This window comes from Kwoniella newhampshirensis, chromosome 5, assembly GCF_039105145.1.
Source record: "Kwoniella newhampshirensis strain CBS 13917 chromosome 5, whole genome shotgun sequence".
Classification (NCBI taxonomy): Eukaryota; Fungi; Basidiomycota; class Tremellomycetes; order Tremellales; family Cryptococcaceae; genus Kwoniella; species Kwoniella newhampshirensis.
Genome location: NC_089959.1, coordinates 715,358 through 734,050, shown reverse-complemented (window position 1 = coordinate 734,050; position 18,693 = coordinate 715,358). Strand labels below are relative to the sequence as shown.

Sequence of the window (18,693 nt, the reverse complement as noted above, 5' to 3'; positions counted from 1 at the left end):
TGCTCGCTGCACCCAGCACCCTACTCTGGCTCGTTCGTAGGCTCTCGGTTTCGTTCGGCGCCTCTCGCTCGCTTTCAGGTGCATCCATCCATTCATCTGGTTTCCTCTTTCTTTCAACATCGACTTGGTAGGTCCGTCAGCAAAACTAACAAAGTGAGTACTGCACTGGATCGATGGGGCGGACGGCAAGATAGAGCACAGGTTGCGGTCGGAGAGGGACATGCGGTGCACCGTGGAAGGAACAAAGCGAAATTGTGATTGGAAGTGCGGGAAGTGGACGAGATATGACAGATGGGCGGCATGGACACGAACGGCACAGGGAGGATCACGATAGAATGGAGGGGGACACGTTGAGGACTATGGACATCTGGCGAGGGCAAAAGCTGACAATATACTCCTCTCCACTTTCTGCACAATCTTCCCTTCACCCGCACTGTCGAATCCATCGGCGACCACTTTTCCCTACATTGTTGCGCTCTCACCTTTCTCTCGCCTACACAGATGGGTATCGATATCCGTCACCACCACGTCAAGAAGGGAAACCGACAGGCTCCCAAGTCCGAGGACCCTTACTTGCTCTTGCTCGTCAAGTTATACCGATTCCTGGCCCGAAGGACCGACTCGAGGTTCAACCGAGTCATCCTCAGGAGGTTGTTCATGAGCAAGGTGGGTGGATTGTGGTGGTGGAACTGAGGTTTGATGTCTGATGGGATCGCCTCTTTTTCCTTTAGATCAACCGACCCCCCATCTCCATCTCTCGAATCGTCAAGGAGACCAAGGGTTCCAACCCGGACAACTCCAAGACCGTCGTCGTTGTCGGTCCCATCCTCGACGACGAGCGACTCCCCGAGGTCCCCAAGCTCTCCATCGCCGCTCTCCGATTCTCCACCGCTGCCCGTGAGCGAATTGTCGCCGCCGGCGGTGAGGCCATCACCCTCGACCAGCTCGCTCTCCGTGCCCCTACCGGTTCCAACACTGTCCTCCTCCGAGGCAAGAGGAACGTCCGAGAGGCCGTCAAGCACTTTGGTGGACCCCTCAAGGGCGGTAAGCCTTACATTGAGAGCAAGGGCAGGAAGTTTGAGAAGGCCCGTGGTAGGAGAAAGGTTAGTCGTCCGGTTTTTGCCGTCAGGGGTTGTCACTAATTTCGCTTTCCAACTACACAGTCGAGGGGTTTCAAGATCAAGTCCACCCACAAGTAAACTTATCGCTAGAGAGATTTTCTGGGAAACGAGGTTTACGAGTGGTTATGGAGTTGGCAGCGGTGGCGCTTGGCGTCACTGGTCGTTGGGATGTGACATTTTTCCTTCATGCACCATATCGAGATTGCGGTTTGCGCCTGTGCGAGTTGGGATTGGGTTTGGCTTTCATGTCATCTGGTTTTTGGAGAGGACTGAAAGAGGGAGCACAGAAGGCTGTTTGCAGTCACTGCCTCTTTGAAACCGGGGCTTGGCTTCTCGATGACGTCCAAGCGATAAAGATGTGCGATCCACGCGTTGTTCTCGTCTTTAGACCTCCAGCCGACTTGTACTCATGTACTCTCTTCCGCTTTGACTGACTGCAGGTGCATATTGACGAACGAGTCCCGATCCATGCCTCGTACACCACGGGCCGAAAGAATTCGTCGTCACGCTGCTACTCCTCTCCCTTCAAGCAAGCCGTGTAATGAGGGGGGTTCTCTGCATCTACGGCCATAGAAGTGAGTCAACGCAGCATCCGTGCGGTATCTACTCGGGACCGAACTGGGAGTCCCGGGTGCCGTAGTCTTCATTCCCTTTTGACTTGAGGCCTGTCAGCCAGCAACGAAGAGGCACAGCAGGGGATTGAATCAAACGATAGTCCAGGAAACTCATAAAATGGGCGACATATAGACATATATGGAGAGCTGATTTTTGGAGATTGACAAGTTCGATTCGCTGACTCGTCTACAGTATCATCCGATCACCCAGAACATCGACAAGTGACTACGGTCCGACATGCGCGTATGATGACTGTGGTTCATGGTTATGAACTGGGTAGAGAACGTCGTCGGACTGGACGAAGCGCATCTGACGGATCGGTACTGCTTTCCTTTGATATCTTTTTGGGCAGGAACGAAATGCTTCGCACAAAACGTCGCGTGGACGCAAGCCTCCATTTTCCCTTGTTTGTGACACGAAAGTGCATGACGATGATTGGTACTACAACGACACTGGGAATACTAGTCAAGGATCAGAACCTGATCACAAGGAACCCAAGCAATGCGACATACCTTGCACAGAGCGTAGACGATATAAAGGCCGCAGATTAACGTTCAGAGTATCCATCTCGAGGGCGGATTCAGACCAAAGCAAAGAAAAGACTGGTGCGATTCGATAGTCTTGTTATAGAAGGGTATGAATCAACGACGCTGCCCAAGGGATGAAGAGTGCATCATATCACCATGTGGTCTTGCAGAGGGACTCGATAGTGACAAAGTGGGTCGATAGCGACAACAGCATGAATCGAAAGGGAGGTGATAGCGACAAGGGGAGTCGATAGGGACAAAGGAACGGAACGAAAGGGAGCCTACAGCGACGAAGCGTGTTGATCAGCGAAGGGCGTTGCCCTTTCGAAACCCAACAGATGGCTGCGCCCCCTGGACCCCTGCCGGGGAGGGTAGATAGTGCCATAGAGTGAACGTTAGAAGGGATGGCAGCATCCATTATCCGCTCTGGTTGAATGGCAGCATCCATCACTCGTTCCCGCTCGTAGTATAGTCCCCAACCGCTCTCGCTCGTGGTCCTACCTCTCGCTTGCTTCGCTCGCTCGAAGACCCTCCACCCACCCTTCCCTAGTCAGGGGGTATCACCGTCCGGACCTGTAGACCAGCACCACTTTTTGCCATAGCACACCAAGACCGAATGAGAAAAGCAACCCAGAACCGACCGTTTGACAGGCACCCCCAGGGCACCCCAGACAGACATGCATGCATGAACATGCACGCTAAAACCTGGTTCACTGATCACCGGGCCATGGACATGTTCGAGACGACGCGACAACCTACTGCGAGCGAGGGACAATCGTTAGCACGACATCGATAATCTATCGTGTGTTATCCCCATGACGAGATGATCGCCCCTCGCCCTAACCTCCTGAACCCCCTGACCTCTAAGGCGAATCGGGTGGCAGAAGCTAGGTCGTCAGGAGAGAGGCTTGAAAGTGTAAACCCCAAACCCTCGAAAGGTATAAATGTCCCTCTCCCCCTGTAACCGCTAAGCACCAACCATCTAACCCCCAACCACTGACCACTTACGCGGTGCAAGTGCCGAAATGTGAAGGGGGTTGCTTATAAACGCACGTAAAGAAGGGAGACATGCTTTATACCCCGAACTATCAGACAGACAGGACCACAAAGCGCAGACTGTTTTCCCGTCAAGAGGACGGGATGTGATGTGGTGGTAAGAGCAGGCAAAGAATGGTACCGAGAGGTGCGCGATGCTGATCCACGACCGATGGCAAGGGGGATTTCAGCACAGCTAAATGGGATGAAAGCGAACCAGTTCCCGTATCAAGACCCCTGACACTTGAGGTGTACAGGAGGGGATAAACCGCATGGAGTGGACATGGGAGACGTCGAATGGCAGCGAAATTGAAAAAAAGGAAAAAAAAAAAGGAAAACAAAGATGCAGCGACGAAAAGGTGACAGAGGACCATACTCCTCCCTCCTGCCTGCCCCCCTCCATCCTGATGGCGGTGCCAAAGACCGAAGAGGTGGGTGAGTGATTGGAGGAAGGAAGGACCATCAAGAGTGACGATGAGGATAAGCTCAACGTCCCTGCTAGAGCTCGTTGCCTGAATATCGAGATCCCATGCTACGTGGAACAAAACCAACAGACACCCCGGTGGGTATTCTACGACGGCACATTGCATTCCACGACGGTATATTGCACTGTACACTGCCACAGAGCGAGCACGTTCATACCACGACGAGGCGGATATCCTGTCCTACGACACGGCGAGCAGTCTATACCATGCCACGACAGAGCGGGGATTGTAACTGTGATAGGGCCCGTACTCTTTCTACGCCACGACGTTCTATGCCAGCGAGCACTGTATACCGACCAAACGTGCTCTCTACCGACTATACGTGCTCTCTTTCACTCTCCTGCGAGAGATTCGACCGAGATCCCTGCTTGCGGGTTGCGGACGCGCGATGGATTGTTGCGATCTCACGCGATGACTAACCTGTGCCTTGAGGCTCAATACAAGATCCAGGGTAATCAATCACTTTTACCAAAGATACAGATCGCGGGGTAAATCCCGCCGCTCTGATCATGTGGTCGGTTTCACGGCGCCGCGGGCTGCCCCTGCTCTTGTCTGTTTGGTTGTCGATGGCGTACGGTATCCTCACGGTATGAGGTACGGGAAACATAGCGGAGATGACGGTCGAGTCACCGCTTTGGCTTGACTATCATGCTGATTCACTCGCCTTTGAGCAGAAACCATCCTCCTTTCGATCCAGTGACGATGCGCGTGGTCGAGATGCGCGCCGCACGACACTATTGAACTCGCCGATATCCTGGCCTGTCAGAGCATACAGCTTCCAGTCGAGCAAGGCTGAATCGCCATATTCCCTGGCTCCGATCCTGCCAGCTTTCGCGTCAATTCAACTATTCGTTCTCTGGAATGCGCGCTCTGGCACTGGGCTTCGCCGTTCTCCTGGCGGCCGTGGCTCCGGTCGCCGCTCAGACTTGCAACAACTACGGCACACCTTCCGACGGATCATGTGCTTGTCCAGCAGGCTTCAATTCTCCTTCCACTCTTGATTGCGCATCGCCGGTATGCGGTGGGAGCTTGTACGCGCCCGGAGGTGCTGCGCCTGGTGGAATCGGAGGCTTTGGCAACGTCAGTACAGGTTGCGCGTGTAGTGATGGATGGACAGGACCTGGTTGTACCGGTGAGCTTCAGATGTTTGGAACCGGAACCCGTTTGCTGACACGATTCTGCTGTACAGTCTGCTCGACGGCGTCAGCTTGTGCCAACTCCCTTTCTCGGTATTTGAACGTTTCCACATCGCCCTCCGCTTCCTCACTCAACTCGACCCTTACCTGCTCCAATATCCCGACAGTCTACTCCGCCTCCCAACTGTCCTGCTCTGTCATTCAACAGACCCTACAGTCCCTCTTCCCACTGTCATCGACAGCTACCATCACCCGATCGCTCAACTCATCGCGCACACCCGGAGGAGTATCCGTCTTGCAAGAGGCAGGGCTGACATCTGCGGATGGAGAAGTGTTCATGCAGCTGTGGTACGATGGCGTGGAACAATTCTACTGCTCTGCCAGTGGCTGTGGACAGACCGTCGGCAGTGATCCGGGCGGAGGAAGTGTAAATACCTCCCTTTGGCAATGTCCTACCATGACCTGCACCTGTAGGACCAACACCACCTTCTGCGGCGGAGGGATTGTGAGTCAAAGATACGAAAAGCCTTGACCCTGTGCTGATCCAGGGCATCAGTCGCCTTCCCAAAACCTCACTGGCGCAATCAACACCTTGCGAGGTCCGCTGACCATCGACTGCTTTGCCGCGGGCACTTGCAACTTCAAGCAGTCGTTCCTCGAAGCGCTGTTCGGGCCCAACGGACTGGAACTGTCGTCTTGCGCCATCGGCGAATGTGTAGAGCAGTTCGTGATCGACCAAGCGTTAGGTATCACCGCGGCCAGCACGTCGAGTGATGGACTAAGTGGCGGAGTGATAGCCGGACTGGCGGTGGTAGGCGCCATTCTCCTGGCTATCATTGCAGTCCTGATGTGGGGCATATACGCCAGGCGGAGAGCTAGAAAAACCATGAGACAAGATGGAGTCCTCAACAAGTCGGGGAGCGTGGGTATCTCATGGGAAGGTGTAGGATATGAAGTGAAGCCGGCGGCAGGGGGGATGCTTGCCAAGACTGGCGCTTGGTTGAAAGGTGTAGGCAATCAGGACGAGGTCGGAGCGGAGGAAGAAAAGGGCGGCGGGTTGGGTACAAATGGTGGAAGAGTCGTCTTGCGAGATTCCAGCGGTCAGATCCCTCCTGGCGGTTTCTGCTGCATACTCGGACCCAGTGGTGCTGGCAAGTCGACTTTGGTCGACGTCTTGGCTGGCAAGCGGAAGACAGGGAGAGTGCAAGGAAAGGTAGGATTTATGCGACCGGAAGGAGGGGATGGCAGGGTCAAGATAGGCTATGTGGACCAGGTGAAGCGTGTGCCACAAATTCCCACAAAAATTGTGCTAACTGTGCGTCCCATCGGTAGTCCGACGTACTCTCGCCAACCTCGACGGTGTTGGAGACCTTGCTCTTCGCTGCTAACCTTCGGCTTCCGGAATCAATGTCACCGTCCATCAAAGCGGAGAGAGCAAACGAGGTCCTGTCTCAGCTGCATCTCACCGATATCGCAAACACTAGGATCGGCTCCTCGGACCACCGAGGCATATCAGGAGGAGAGGCTCGACGAGTGTCCATCGGTGTCGAACTCGTCGCCGCTCCCGATGTTCTGGTTCTTGATGAACCGACGTCTGGACTGGACTCTGTATCAGCTGCGCGACTTGTCAGACTTCTCAAAGATCTCGCAAGGGAAGGGACCACTATTCTCGCCTCGATCCATCAGCCCAGCTCAGCTCTATACCACGCTTTCGATCAAGTCGTGCTCCTCTCTGGCGGAAGACAACTATATTTCGGACCAGGCGGTAGCCGACCAGCGGAATATTTTGCTAAACAGGGGAGAGTATGTCCGGATGGTTATAACGTCGCCGATCACCTGCTAGAGATCGCTAGTGGACCGATCGACGGGCTTATCACGGGTAGTGCCGTAATCGAGAATGATGGCAGAGAAAGCAGTCCATCTACCAAATCGAGCTCAAACGAAGAGCCCACAAGGAGTCTCACTAACGCTACTTATAGCAGGGAAACGCCTATGATCGAAAAGAATATGAGCTACCCTCCAAGTGCTCCCACCCTTCTCAAGCATGCTTCCACGGGTACAAGCAATAATCTATCAGGAATCAGAGCTGGTCAGATCAGGGAGGATGCCTGGTGGAAATGGCCAAAAAATCACTGCGCCACCACTTTCCTCACCCAAGTGGAAGTACTGAGTGGAAGAGAGTGGCGAAATCTCAAACGGTGAGCTCTCCCTATTGCTTACAGGCATCGCTGATGACCACTCCTAAAGGGACAAGACACTGTTCGTGGCACACACCCTGCTGGCATGTATACTGGGAGTATTTGCGGGCGGGCTTTACTACAAAGTTGGTATCACCATTGCTGGCTTTCAAAACAGAGTCGGCAGTCTGTTCTTTCTCGGTTCACTGATCGCGTTCTCGTCGTTGAGGTGGGTCAGTGGGTTGTTGTGGAGGCCAAGGTAATCTGACACTTGGATGTCAAAGCGCGCTGTACAATCTGGTTGAAGTGCGGTCACTGTTCCTGAGGGAACGATCCGGCAACTTCTATTCGTAAGCACGATGACCCCAAGGGGGAGCGGCGATCGGGCTGATGCTCGACATCTCTCTGCAGACCCCAAGCATGGTTGCTGTCTCGGGTCATATTCGATGTGATACCCCTCAGACTCATTCCGACCATCTTGGTCAGGTAAGCGGGTCTCTTCCGTTCTCCAATGAAAAACCTAGCCTGTCTGATGACGTTCGATTGCGACTGTAGCATCATCGTGTACTTTAGTGAGTCCCCCTAGCGGGCCGAGATGGGACCGAACTGACGGACAACCCTTTACCTAGTGGTCGGATTGTCTCACGATGCGGCGAGGTTTTTCAAATTCCTCTTGATCATCGCCGAGTTCTCCTTGGGCATGACGTTGTTTGTGAGTTGAGCGAGCTCTTCGGCGCACGCGCAAGCGCTGACCTACTACACGCACCCAGAACTTCCTCCTCGCCTGTCTGTTCACGCACGGCGGAGTTGCAATCCTTCTGTCCTCACTGTGCAATCTGTTCTTGATGACCTATGCTGGTTTCTTCGTCAACATCTCGCAAATACCGCCTGTATTGAGATGGTTGAGGTATTTCTCCACTTTGGGATATACCCTGGAGGCTCTCTCCATCAACGAGGTGGGCAGTGGGCTGCAGATAGTCGTGAGTGCCGTCTTGGCTTTGTGGAGATGTCCGTCGTTCATACGAGATTAATCTGACGCGCGACGGCCCAAGGATTCACTGAACGGTGTCAAAGTCGAGATTGGAGCGGTCATCATCATGCAGACACTTTTCGGGTTCGATCTGGGCAACTACTACAGGTACGACTCTACGACCCTGCTCAGCTTTTACGTTGCCGTCACTGATAGCTCCATATAGAGATGTGCTCGTTCTGTTCGCGTTCATAGCTGGCTTTGGGATATTACTCGTCGGAGTCGTGGGATACTTGCTCCGGGAGCGTAGATAGGTCTGTTCATGTTTTAGAATCGGATTGACTGGACGTCGATGTAACGCGTAACTCTCGTCAAGCATGGTAGCATAAAACTCAGAACAATGCGTAAGGAAATGAAACGGCCGAGAAATGGTCCGCAATGCTATAATAACTGCATGACTATCTATACATGCAAGGTGTATGATTCTAAGCTCCAAGCATCGCCGAGATGGCTATTCCATCTTCTCCGCCTAGACCTCTATCTTCTCTATCCTGTTCGTCCCAACCTGCCCAAACGCTCTTCAGTTCTTCCTTATCGTTCATACTCAACGCGTCCTTCTCTATAGCTCTTGTCAGAGCTCTCATTGCATTTTCTTCAAACTCCACGTCGATCTCTTCCTTCTTCTCCTTCAAAGCATTTATCAAGATTTCAAACACGCCCTCCCTCTTCATACCATCCACGAGAGTCTCACTCCTCCCACCATTGACCTCCTTCATCTTCTGCTCCAACAATCCTCTCACCTCGTTCGGTATTTCACCCTCGTAGACCTCTCCAGATTGCATCACCAGAGTACCTAGCAGAAAAGCCATCTTCCTCCTGACTACAGGATCAGAGTCGACGATCCCCCTCTTGAGAGCATTGTATCCTGATGAGGAGTCGGCGGAAAGGACGGAAGAGGCTAACGGCCAGTGTTTGAGAGAGGAAGACAGGGCGTAGGTGGCTTTGGCTCGTACGGAAGATGGATGAGAGGAAGAGCCGCCGGTGGATGGGTACAGGATCGACAATATCTGGGGGAAGGCGTTGTGTATGTAGAGCTGAACACATGAGTCGGTCAGCATGATACTACATCGAACCAATGACTGGGTGTGACTTGCCGCTGCCTGCGCTTTGAGATTGTTCTGAACGGCAGTACCGATGATCCAGCATACGTGCGCGACGATTTCGGGGTGAGGTGACGAGAGGAGACTGAGGAGTGGATCCCATAATTTCAGGATCGGCATGTTGTTGGCATTGTCGATGAGTTCGATGAGCTAAACACACACACACAAAATTCACTCAGTGTTGTCTTCTCCAAAGTACAGTCTGACCTGTGAGAACAGGTACACAAAAGGGGGGAAAACCGTACCATCTCGAAATCGTCCAAAGCTTCTACTCTGTCTTCCACCGAATGACTCTCGTCCAGCGCAAAGTCCATCTTCTCCTTCATCACTATACTATCGCTTTTACCCATGATGAGATCCAACATCTCCGTCGTCAGGTCGTCCCTCCTCGCACTCGTTCCCGCACCCGGCAATTCACCTCCGGGCGGCAAAGGCAGCGTACTCCCGCCTACAGGTGTCGCAGGACCAGGTGTCGAAGCGGGCGAAACGTCGGCAAGTCCGCCATCGGAAGAGTGAAGAGCGGAGTTCCCGCCGGAGCGGGAACTGCCGGTGGTGCCGCTGCCGCCGCCGCTGGATGCGGGGCTGAATCGGAGCGAGAGTTGCTGGTCAGAGGGGGTTGATTCGGTAGATTGGAGTTGCGAGTTGGCGATGGACCATCGCAGTAGCTCGTTGAGATCAGGCATTCTGGTGTGAGTAATTCTGGTTATGAGCTGTAGAGTAGGACACTGTCCTGTTGTGTTCCTGTTGATGAGTGCAGTCTAGCAGGATTGTTATGTGCAGATCCAACGACACTCGATACAATGGTCAAAAGATCTCCACGAGGTGACAATCAGTGTCCGACGGAAACTTAAGATCGAATTGGGTGGCAAACACCAGAACCTTTGCATCAGCGGGTGCGGTCTTATCACAGCGACCGCCAGAGTCCACAGTGACGTGTTGATATTGATGGATCTTCGCACCCCATTTACGTAATAAGTCCACTGACCATGCGTGATTTGATGACGGTCTTTTTGAGAGAGAGAGATAATCAGTTATCGCATCTCCGAGAATGTCTAGGCAGGACTCCTAAGCTTCAGCAGTCATCTCCTAACCCCAGTCACCTAGAGGAGTCAAACCTCTCGCTGGTCCCGACGATGGCCGACCCACCATCATCCCGTGCTAACGATTCCAACATCCCATCAGCAATCGCCATCTCCCGCCCCGGCCCCGCCGACACGTTCCATCCTGTATCGGTCGCAGCGACCCAGAGGTATGTCGTCCCTCGTGCAAAGAGAGAAGGGGAAGCAGGACCGTCACATTATGACTATACAGAGAATGCACCTCAGGCAGTGGTAGATGCTATCGCAATTGAGAGAGATAGGGAACAGAAGGAATGTCCTCCGGACTTGATGGTCGGAAGCTGGACGTCTTGGGCAGGAAGTGATTACGGTGCGTTCATGTGCGCCGACTGCTCGTTCCAAGAACAGAGTACTCAACTCCTCCCACCTCGCTGCAGACGGCGGTATCATCCCTTCATCTATCACTCGGACACACATGAGAGCAGGCTCCAGGCGAGCTTCCGTCGCATCTCGAAACTCCAGTACCTTTGCTCCTCGACCCTCCGCGTCCTTCCGACGTCAGACCGGCTCTCAAGTCGATCTCTTGCAATCGCCCAGCTCCGGAGTGTTCATGGTAGATTCCGAGGATGAAGGTGAGCCAGGGTCAAGCCGTGTCAGTCGCTCCTACCAAGCAGGAGGTCAAATGAAGAGGAAGGAGTCCAGACGGCATAGCAGGAACACGCCAAGTGCTTCGAGAGACTCGGGAGGAGGCTACTTTTCTTTTCGAGCTGGACAGGACTATGCTCATTCTCCGGATGGCGTTGAATTGGAGCCTGGATCAGTCAGTCCAGTAAAACCTGCGACAGCATTAGGGAGGATCGCTTCGTACATCGGTTTCGCGCGACACGAACCGGAGGACGATGAAGAATCGGGTTTCGACGGTCATGGTCACGGCAGAAGACGGTCTCGGTCTCAATCAAGGTCAGACAGAGGATCGTTCACTTCGGAGCGAGGATCGTTGCATCGATCGCCGTCGGAGAGCGAGGAGGACGATTGGGGCTACCGTGACGAGGATGAGGATTCATACGGATCTGACAGAGATCGAGACGAGGGGTATTCTTCCTCATTGGCGGACGACACTTCGCTTCCGCCTCAATCACGACCCCACTCCCCTTCGATGCCGCTCGTTCCGTCCGCAACTGATGGGATATTCGGTGAACCGAATTCACACCCGTATGATCTCACGGAGCCGAAAGATTTTGAGAGTATCGCTGTCCCGTCACGGCAGACTGTCGTTCTCCCCGACGAGGATCTTTCAATCCGTTTCACTTGTTATCGCACCGACCCTTTCCGAAACGCAGTCTGGTGGGCAGGCTGTATCCTCTCTTTCGGACTGTTGGGTTTAGTGGGGAGGTGGATTCCGAGCATATGGGTCAAGTTCTTGGGCAGGGAAACAGCATTCGACGAGGCGAAGAGCGGAAGCTGGTTGGTGGTGGAGGTGAGTGCTGAGTTATAAGTAGCTCATTCCAAAGAGACGCTAATCTGTCATCGGCAGACACCGTACGGAGACCTCCACATCATCCCTCTTGAAATCATCCCATACCCGTACCCTCTCTCTACCGTCTTCCCCCAAGCCCTCCTCCCTCCCCCTTCCATCTCTTCAACAGCCGTCCCATCATCATCCGGAAGCTCGCTAGGCTTGACCAATGGCTCTCCAGTACAAGCCTTCCACGCGCTCAACGGCCAACCTCAGGGTGGCGTCGGCGGGGCCAAGGACCTTCTTCCAGACCTTGAACCTGGGAAGACGACCTGGGAAGAGACGACGGGTTTCTTGAAGATCATGGAGTATAGGTACACCAAATTTGCCCTCGAACCGGGAACGGGCCGGTGGGCCATGATCAGGGATTGGAGAGACCCACGGTGGACCTCGGCTAGAGCTGTCGCGCAGGGCTTGGAGAGCTCTGTGAGAGAACAGAGGAATGTCTTGATGGGCGAGAACATTATCGATATCGCTTCCAAGTCTGTCTTCGGCTTGCTCATCGACGAGGTGAGTTAACCCCCCCCACCCCACACACATTATCCACGTCTGATCAAACTTCCAGGTTCTGCACCCTTTCTACGTCTTCCAGATCGCCTCGATCGTGTTGTGGTCATTGGACGATTACTACTATTACGCGTTCGCCATCGCTCTCATCAGCATAACCAGTGTCCTTTCCACATTGGTCGAGACAAAACGGACCATCGAACGGATGCGCGAGATGTCACGATTCCACTGCGATGTGAAGATTTTGGTCGACGGCGAATGGACAATCATGGACTGCGCTCAAATGGTACCGGGTGATATCTTTGACGCCTCTGACCCTAACCTCGGCGTCTTCCCGTGTGACGGCTTGCTGCTTTCAGGTGACGCCATCGTCAACGAATCGATGCTCACCGGTGAATCCGTCCCCGTCAGCAAGATACCAGTCAAGGACGAAGCTTTGCGAGTCATGTCCCGTGAGGCGAAACGGGGGTCTTCGGAAATCGATGGCGATCTCGCGAAGCATTACCTGTTCTCCGGGACAAAGATCATTCGAGTACGAGCCGGTGCCAGACAGCCTTGGGCACCCAAGAGCGAGGAACCGATTGCTTTAGCGATGGTGACCAGGACCGGGTTCAACACGACCAAGGGTGCACTTGTTCGGTCCATGTTGTTCCCCAAGCCGATGGGTTTCAAGTTCTAGTGAGTTTCTCCATCATGGTCGATGTGCGAACATGCGCCTGAATTAGCTACTAGCCGCGACTCGATGAACTTTATCGGTGTTTTGGCCATCATCGCTGGTCTTGGCTTCGCTGTCTCGGCGGTCCAATTCATCCGGATTGGAGTGAGTTCACAGCTTGCTTCTACCGGCCTCCCGGCGACTGTATGCTGATAAAAAGCCCCTTTTCTAGATCCACTGGAACACGATCATGCTCCGAGCGCTCGATCTCATCACAATCGTCGTCCCTCCTGCGCTTCCCGCCACCCTGACCATCGGAACTACCTTTGCCATCGATCGACTACGAAAGAGCGGAATCTTCTGTATCTCTCCCAACCGAGTCAATATAGGTGGCAAGATCAACGTCGTCTGCTTCGACAAGACCGGCACACTGACGGAAGACGGTCTCGATGTCCTTGGAGTCCGTACGATCGACAGACAAGAAGGACGATTCTCGGAGCTTCATGGCGAGATTTCCGACGTGCCTATGCAAGGTGGCGTGAACGGCAAGACTCCTTTATTGCACGCCTTGGCTACGTGTCATGCTCTGAAGCTTATTGACGGCGAGGTCATTGGGGACCCATTGGACATCAAGATGTTCGAGTATACCGGTTGGACGTTAGACGAAGGGCAATCGCGACCCCTCACTGCAAAGGCAGGTGGAACAAGTGCGGCTGGCAGCGCACATGCTGCAGCTGCAGCTGCTTCTGGTACTGCGCAAGCAAGACCTCAAGCATTGGTTCAGACCGTGGTGCGACCACCCGGGACGGATCAATGGAAGATGGAAGACGCGCTAAAGTCAGGTGGCAAGGTGAGAGACTCCTTCACAGCTTGCTTGGTGCGGCGACACGCTCACCTCAAATGGGGACGCGTCTACAGCATGCACACTTTCTCGAACTTGGTGTCATTCGAACCTACGACTTTGTCTCGGCATTGCGAAGGATGAGCGTGATCGTCAAGCGGCTGAAATCTACCAGCATGGAGATCTACGTGAAAGGTGCACCCGAGGTCATGCCTGAGATTTGCGATCCTTCTTCTTGTGAGTGAGAAGCCATGGTGGCGGCACTCACAACGCTGACCTTGTGGTTTGTAGTCCCTCTCGATTACGATGACATGCTTTCTTACTATACACGTAATGGATTCAGGGTCATCGCCATCGCTGGCAAGTCTATGGAAGGTCTCACATGGCTGAAGGCTCAAAGAATGCGACGGTAAGCCGCTCGCGATCGCGCTGGCACATGATGATGATGGCTGATCATTTCTTATAGCGAGGTGGCCGAGTCCGATCTCCAGTTCCTCGGTTTTATCGTTTTCGAGAACAAGCTCAAACCCGGTACCGCTCCCAACATTCACACTCTGCGCGCAGCGCATCTCGCTTGTCGAATGGTCACCGGAGACAACGTCCGAACCGCCATCAGTGTCGCCCGTGAATGTGGTCTTGTCTCACACTCTGCGAGCGTGTACATCCCTACCTTCATACCTGGGACCGGGACGGCAGAAGATGCCCATATCGATTGGGCCAGTGTGGACGACGAGAGATTAAAGTTGGACGAGTATACCCTGAAGCCGATGCCGATGGTGAATCAGATGGGTGTCGCATTGGATACAGCCGAAGCGGAAATGAACGACTATCAGCTGGCTCTGACCGGAGACGTCTTCAAATGGATGCTAGAGTATGCCGAGTTTGAAACCATGGAGAGGGTGAGTCGTTTGCTTCTGGCGCCCAACAATTTGCGCTGATGCCGGTAATCGCACAGATGCTCGTCAAAGGCGTCATCTTCGCTCGTATGTCTCCCGACGAAAAGGCGGAACTCGTCGAGCGTTTGCAGGCGTTGGGTTACACCGTCGCGTTCTGTGGAGATGGTGCGAACGATTGTGGTGCCTTGAAAGCCGCAGATGTCGGCGTTTCTCTCTCGGAAGCGGAAGCATCGGTTGCGGCTCCATTCACTAGCAGGATTCCGGATATCAGCTGTATGGTGGAGATCATCAAGGAAGGACGAGCGGCTCTGGTCACCAGTTTCAGCTGTTTCAAGTACATGTAAGCGATAGCCTGAATGGCTGAAGAGGAGGATGACACGCTGACAGGAGTCGGTGTAGGGCATTGTACTCTATGATCCAGTTCACGACTATCACCTTGGTAAGGGTGCACTTCTTTTGATCGTCAGGGCTCATACTGACAGTCTGTAAAGCTGTACTCCTTTGCGTCCAGTCTTGGAGATTTCCAGTGAGTTCAAGTGTCCCCGCGGTAGTCCATCTTCTGACTGACTTCCGATCGACTTTAGATTCCTCTATATCGATTTGTTCGTCATCATCCCCATTGCGGTGGCCAGTAAGTGTCATGGTCCATGCACCACCGGAGGATCATGTTCATGTACCTGTTTTGCACAGTGGGACGAACGCTGCCTTACCCTAAGATACATCCGAAACGACCCACGGCGAGCTTAGTCTCGAGGAAGGTTCTGATCAGTATCATCGGGCAAATCGCGATCAACTCGGCAGTGCAGGTCTTTGTGTTCATCTGGGTTAGGAGGCAGCCATGGTGCGTGGTGGAAGCGTTGCAACGACAAGATCCATCGCTGACGACTGATGCTAAGGTACACCAAGCCTGATACGAATGTGGACAAGCTGGAGACGTTCAACTTTGAAAACTCTGTGCTCTTCCTCGTTTCTTGTTTCCAGTATATCTTGGTCGCGGGTGTCTTCAGTGTCGGACCGCCTTACCGAAAGCCTCTGTATACTAACCGTAAGCCATCAAGCCTCTCCCCTGAATTGGAAGCCATGTCAGACTGCTAATGTCATTGCACAGCATCACTCATCATTTGCCTGGTCGGTCTCGGAGCGTTCAGCACCTATGTACTTCTCTCGCCCGCTCAACCGATCGCTCTGATCCTTGACATCATACAATTCAATTTTCGATTCAAGCTTGAGTTGCTCGCCATCGCATTGATCAACATCCTTGCCTGTTTCGGGTTCGAGAAATTTGCGGAGAGGCCCATCTCCAGGATGATTGTCGTCTTCAAAAGATGGAGGTCGGGGAGGAAAGGAAGGAGCAGAAGGGATTACAAGCCTTTAGACAGGGAGGTGCGGTAGGGTCGGGAACCTTGATGAGTTTGGACCCAATGTGTGTGAGCCATGTATACAAGTCGGATGTGTCTATATGCATTTTTGCTTTGCGCGTATTCCCGCCTTGTCGAGCCAGCTGAACGGAAAGGGACTGTGTATAACCATTTCTGTTTGTTGCGCAGCGGATATTTGTGGCAGTGGGGACGGCGTGGCGCCACCCTGTGGCAACAAGCGTGGCGGTGGCTCCGAGGAGGAATCAACCTATTTTCTTTTGAGTGATCGGACGCCGACGAGGCTTTAGAACGACCTTTCGGGATAGGAGAGACTGCGCAAGATTAAAGTATGAGGGGTAAGCGGAGAACGAGTACGGGGACTGGAAGGATGGTGCTGGAAATGGCTTTGGCAGGAATGTGGGGAGGAGAATGGCGATAAGCCACCGAAAGGACGCGTTCTTGGGGCGGAAGAGGTGATAGACTTGCGTTGCGGTCTGAAATACTATTTCTACCATACTTGCGTTACACGTTTCAGCTCTGTTCATCCCATTTCTCTGTCGTTCGACAGCGTCGCCATCAAATTAATCTGGTGCGTTCTCAACCTTTGAATTGACCCCAACAACTTGCAACATAGAGACTTGACCAGCAAGTCGACTCGCCAACATGTAAGTCCGTCCAATGCCCATCATATCTCACCCACATCGAGGGAAACGAGCACTGAACCAGAACTAGGTCCACTCCTACCCCGAGCGCCTTGGCCTCCCCTCCGATGACCGTCGCCGCTCAGAACTACACGATCGACGACTCGCAATGGGGTACACCGGCGATCTCCCTTTCTCAGGGATGGAACATGCTCCGCATCAATGGAGCGGACGAGTACATCGATCAGACTCAGGTGGCTGCGATGCGGCCTCTCTTGGGCCAGTTCTGGAATAGCTCGATCAGCTGGACGACGGGGGTCAATTGTTCGACCAGTATCAACTTCGTAGGTGAGTGAGGGGATACGAATTGGGAATGTGTCGGGCCAGATTCTCGAGGACATCTGTTCTGCCCATCTCGACTTGAAACCTTCGAGATTGACATGGAGTCGATACCAACAAACGCCAACTACGATTGTACAAGAGCTGACTTGGACGGATTACGACCCGGCACAGGCACAGATATCTGGGCGTACGGAATATCGAGTCCAGATCAAGGCTCTTTCCTCGCCACATTGGACGATCATACTCTCGGGACATACGCGATGACAGAGACCGACCCCCAAAAGACAGATTATCACCACTTGATCTTCGCCGCCCATGGCTTGGAGGAGGGTCAGAGTCATACCTTGACTTTGACGAATCAGATTGAAGGGAAAGGACTGGCTTTTGATTATGCTGTTGTGGAGTCGAAAGGGTGCGTGCGTGATTATCAATACCGTATAAACTCTTCCTCCTCCTTTGTTGTCAATATCTCTCTTCTACCTTGGCAGGCCTACTACTCTACATGCTGATAACTACGCGCAGATCACAAACTCTCGATCCAGGAACTCCGACGAAACCCCTCGATCCGGCAGTATCCGCTTCACTCGCCGCAGCTGCTGCTGCCGCTGCCTCAGCCTCTGCGGCGCAAGCTATGCTTCCCTATCACTTCACCCCTGCCCAGCTGGCCTCCCTCACCCAGGAATACAAATATCACTGGAACGGTATCGCCCAATTCGTCTTGATCTTCTCGTGTTTCATCCTTGTCCTGTGTCTCTTTTTCATATCACGCACCATCGTCCATACCATTTTGGAAAGAAGGAAGAATAGAAAACAGTCACTGGACTCGTTGTTCATCATGTATCCCAATTCCAGTAAAAGAACGGAGAAGAATCCTGCGGGGGGAAGTGAGACGTATTTGGTACATACCGGAGAAAAGAAACTGAAGAGGACGACGAGATTGATGGACGCGCTCAGGGGGAAAAAGATCAGTCCTCCGCTGGCGAGCGATAATGGGAGTATCACCACAGGCGAGGGGTTGAGGAGTGGACAGGGATCAAGGAGAGGAAGCGGTGATTCAGGACTTGATCCGCACCAGGAACAGACTGACGACGGGAGCCACGGCAAGTGGCGAGGAGCGGTCGAGGGGTGAAGGGGTAGAGGTGGACGAGGTTACTGTTTTGCTTCATTCCTTCCTCCTCCCCCATTGCCTTACCGCTTTCACCGTTTTGGTCCGATAGCTTTAGTCCATAATCATGCACGATGTTCCACCCTGCACGTAATGCTTAGAGGATCGGCGCTACATGGCTAGCGTGTGATGACGACGACACAAGGACAGAGTGACGAAAAAAAAAAAAAAAAACACGATGAATGGTGAATGAGGATTGATGTACGATGGACGACGAATGGTATGTGCGATGAATGGTGGTTGGGGAATGAGGACTGATGAGCGACAAATGTCAAGCGGCGAAATACGGTGGAAGAGTCCATATGGCAAAGGGGGCAGAAATAGATGAATCAGCACATTACGCGTCATGTTCACGATCGCAGCTTTCCCTCTCGACGTCTTCCCACTCCCTTGTCCACCTCAGCTATCCTTCTCTTTGACACTCAACAGTCGAGGTCTGATGTCTTTACGTGAATCATCTCTTCGACGACGATCTCATTAAATCGTTT

At 53.2% G+C, this 18,693-nt stretch overlaps 5 protein-coding genes across 5 annotated transcripts; 4 read left to right on the top strand and 1 right to left on the bottom strand.

The window, feature by feature from the left end:
- Window positions 1-501: 501 nt before the first annotated feature.
- Window positions 502-1,199, top strand: IAR55_002851 (60S ribosomal protein eL18; the record flags this gene model as incomplete). The annotated part of the gene is made up of 3 exons (XM_066945962.1): window positions 502-666; window positions 732-1,103; window positions 1,164-1,199. 3 exons carry the CDS (start codon window positions 502-504, stop codon window positions 1,197-1,199), a joined length of 573 nt encoding a protein of 190 aa, XP_066803463.1.
- A 3,445-nt stretch (window positions 1,200-4,644) lies between these two features.
- On the top strand, window positions 4,645-8,380 carry IAR55_002850 (uncharacterized protein; the record flags this gene model as incomplete). Its single annotated transcript, XM_066945961.1, has 12 exons — window positions 4,645-4,915; window positions 4,973-5,424; window positions 5,476-6,192; window positions 6,252-7,117; window positions 7,167-7,325; window positions 7,381-7,446; window positions 7,508-7,582; window positions 7,652-7,668; window positions 7,726-7,808; window positions 7,867-8,076; window positions 8,149-8,234; window positions 8,293-8,380. The coding sequence occupies 12 exons, from the start codon at window positions 4,645-4,647 to the stop codon at window positions 8,378-8,380; spliced, it is 3,090 nt and encodes a 1,029-aa protein (XP_066803462.1).
- Window positions 8,381-8,551: 171 nt separating this feature from the next.
- On the bottom strand, window positions 8,552-9,909 carry IAR55_002849 (uncharacterized protein; the record flags this gene model as incomplete). The annotated part of the gene is made up of 3 exons (XM_066945960.1): window positions 8,552-9,160; window positions 9,221-9,376; window positions 9,472-9,909. 3 exons carry the CDS (start codon window positions 9,907-9,909, stop codon window positions 8,552-8,554), a joined length of 1,203 nt encoding a protein of 400 aa, XP_066803461.1.
- Window positions 9,910-10,359: 450 nt separating this feature from the next.
- Window positions 10,360-16,091, top strand: IAR55_002848 (uncharacterized protein; the record flags this gene model as incomplete). The annotated part of the gene is made up of 16 exons (XM_066945959.1): window positions 10,360-10,654; window positions 10,722-11,761; window positions 11,819-12,310; window positions 12,366-12,985; window positions 13,040-13,127; window positions 13,195-13,812; window positions 13,881-14,040; window positions 14,095-14,212; window positions 14,270-14,702; window positions 14,759-15,039; window positions 15,099-15,138; window positions 15,191-15,225; window positions 15,284-15,330; window positions 15,390-15,540; window positions 15,596-15,744; window positions 15,808-16,091. 16 exons carry the CDS (start codon window positions 10,360-10,362, stop codon window positions 16,089-16,091), a joined length of 4,851 nt encoding a protein of 1,616 aa, XP_066803460.1.
- An 816-nt stretch (window positions 16,092-16,907) lies between these two features.
- Window positions 16,908-18,169, top strand: IAR55_002847 (uncharacterized protein; the record flags this gene model as incomplete). Its single annotated transcript, XM_066945958.1, has 3 exons — window positions 16,908-17,046; window positions 17,212-17,460; window positions 17,529-18,169. 3 exons carry the CDS (start codon window positions 16,908-16,910, stop codon window positions 18,167-18,169), a joined length of 1,029 nt encoding a protein of 342 aa, XP_066803459.1.
- Window positions 18,170-18,693: the final 524 nt, after the last annotated feature.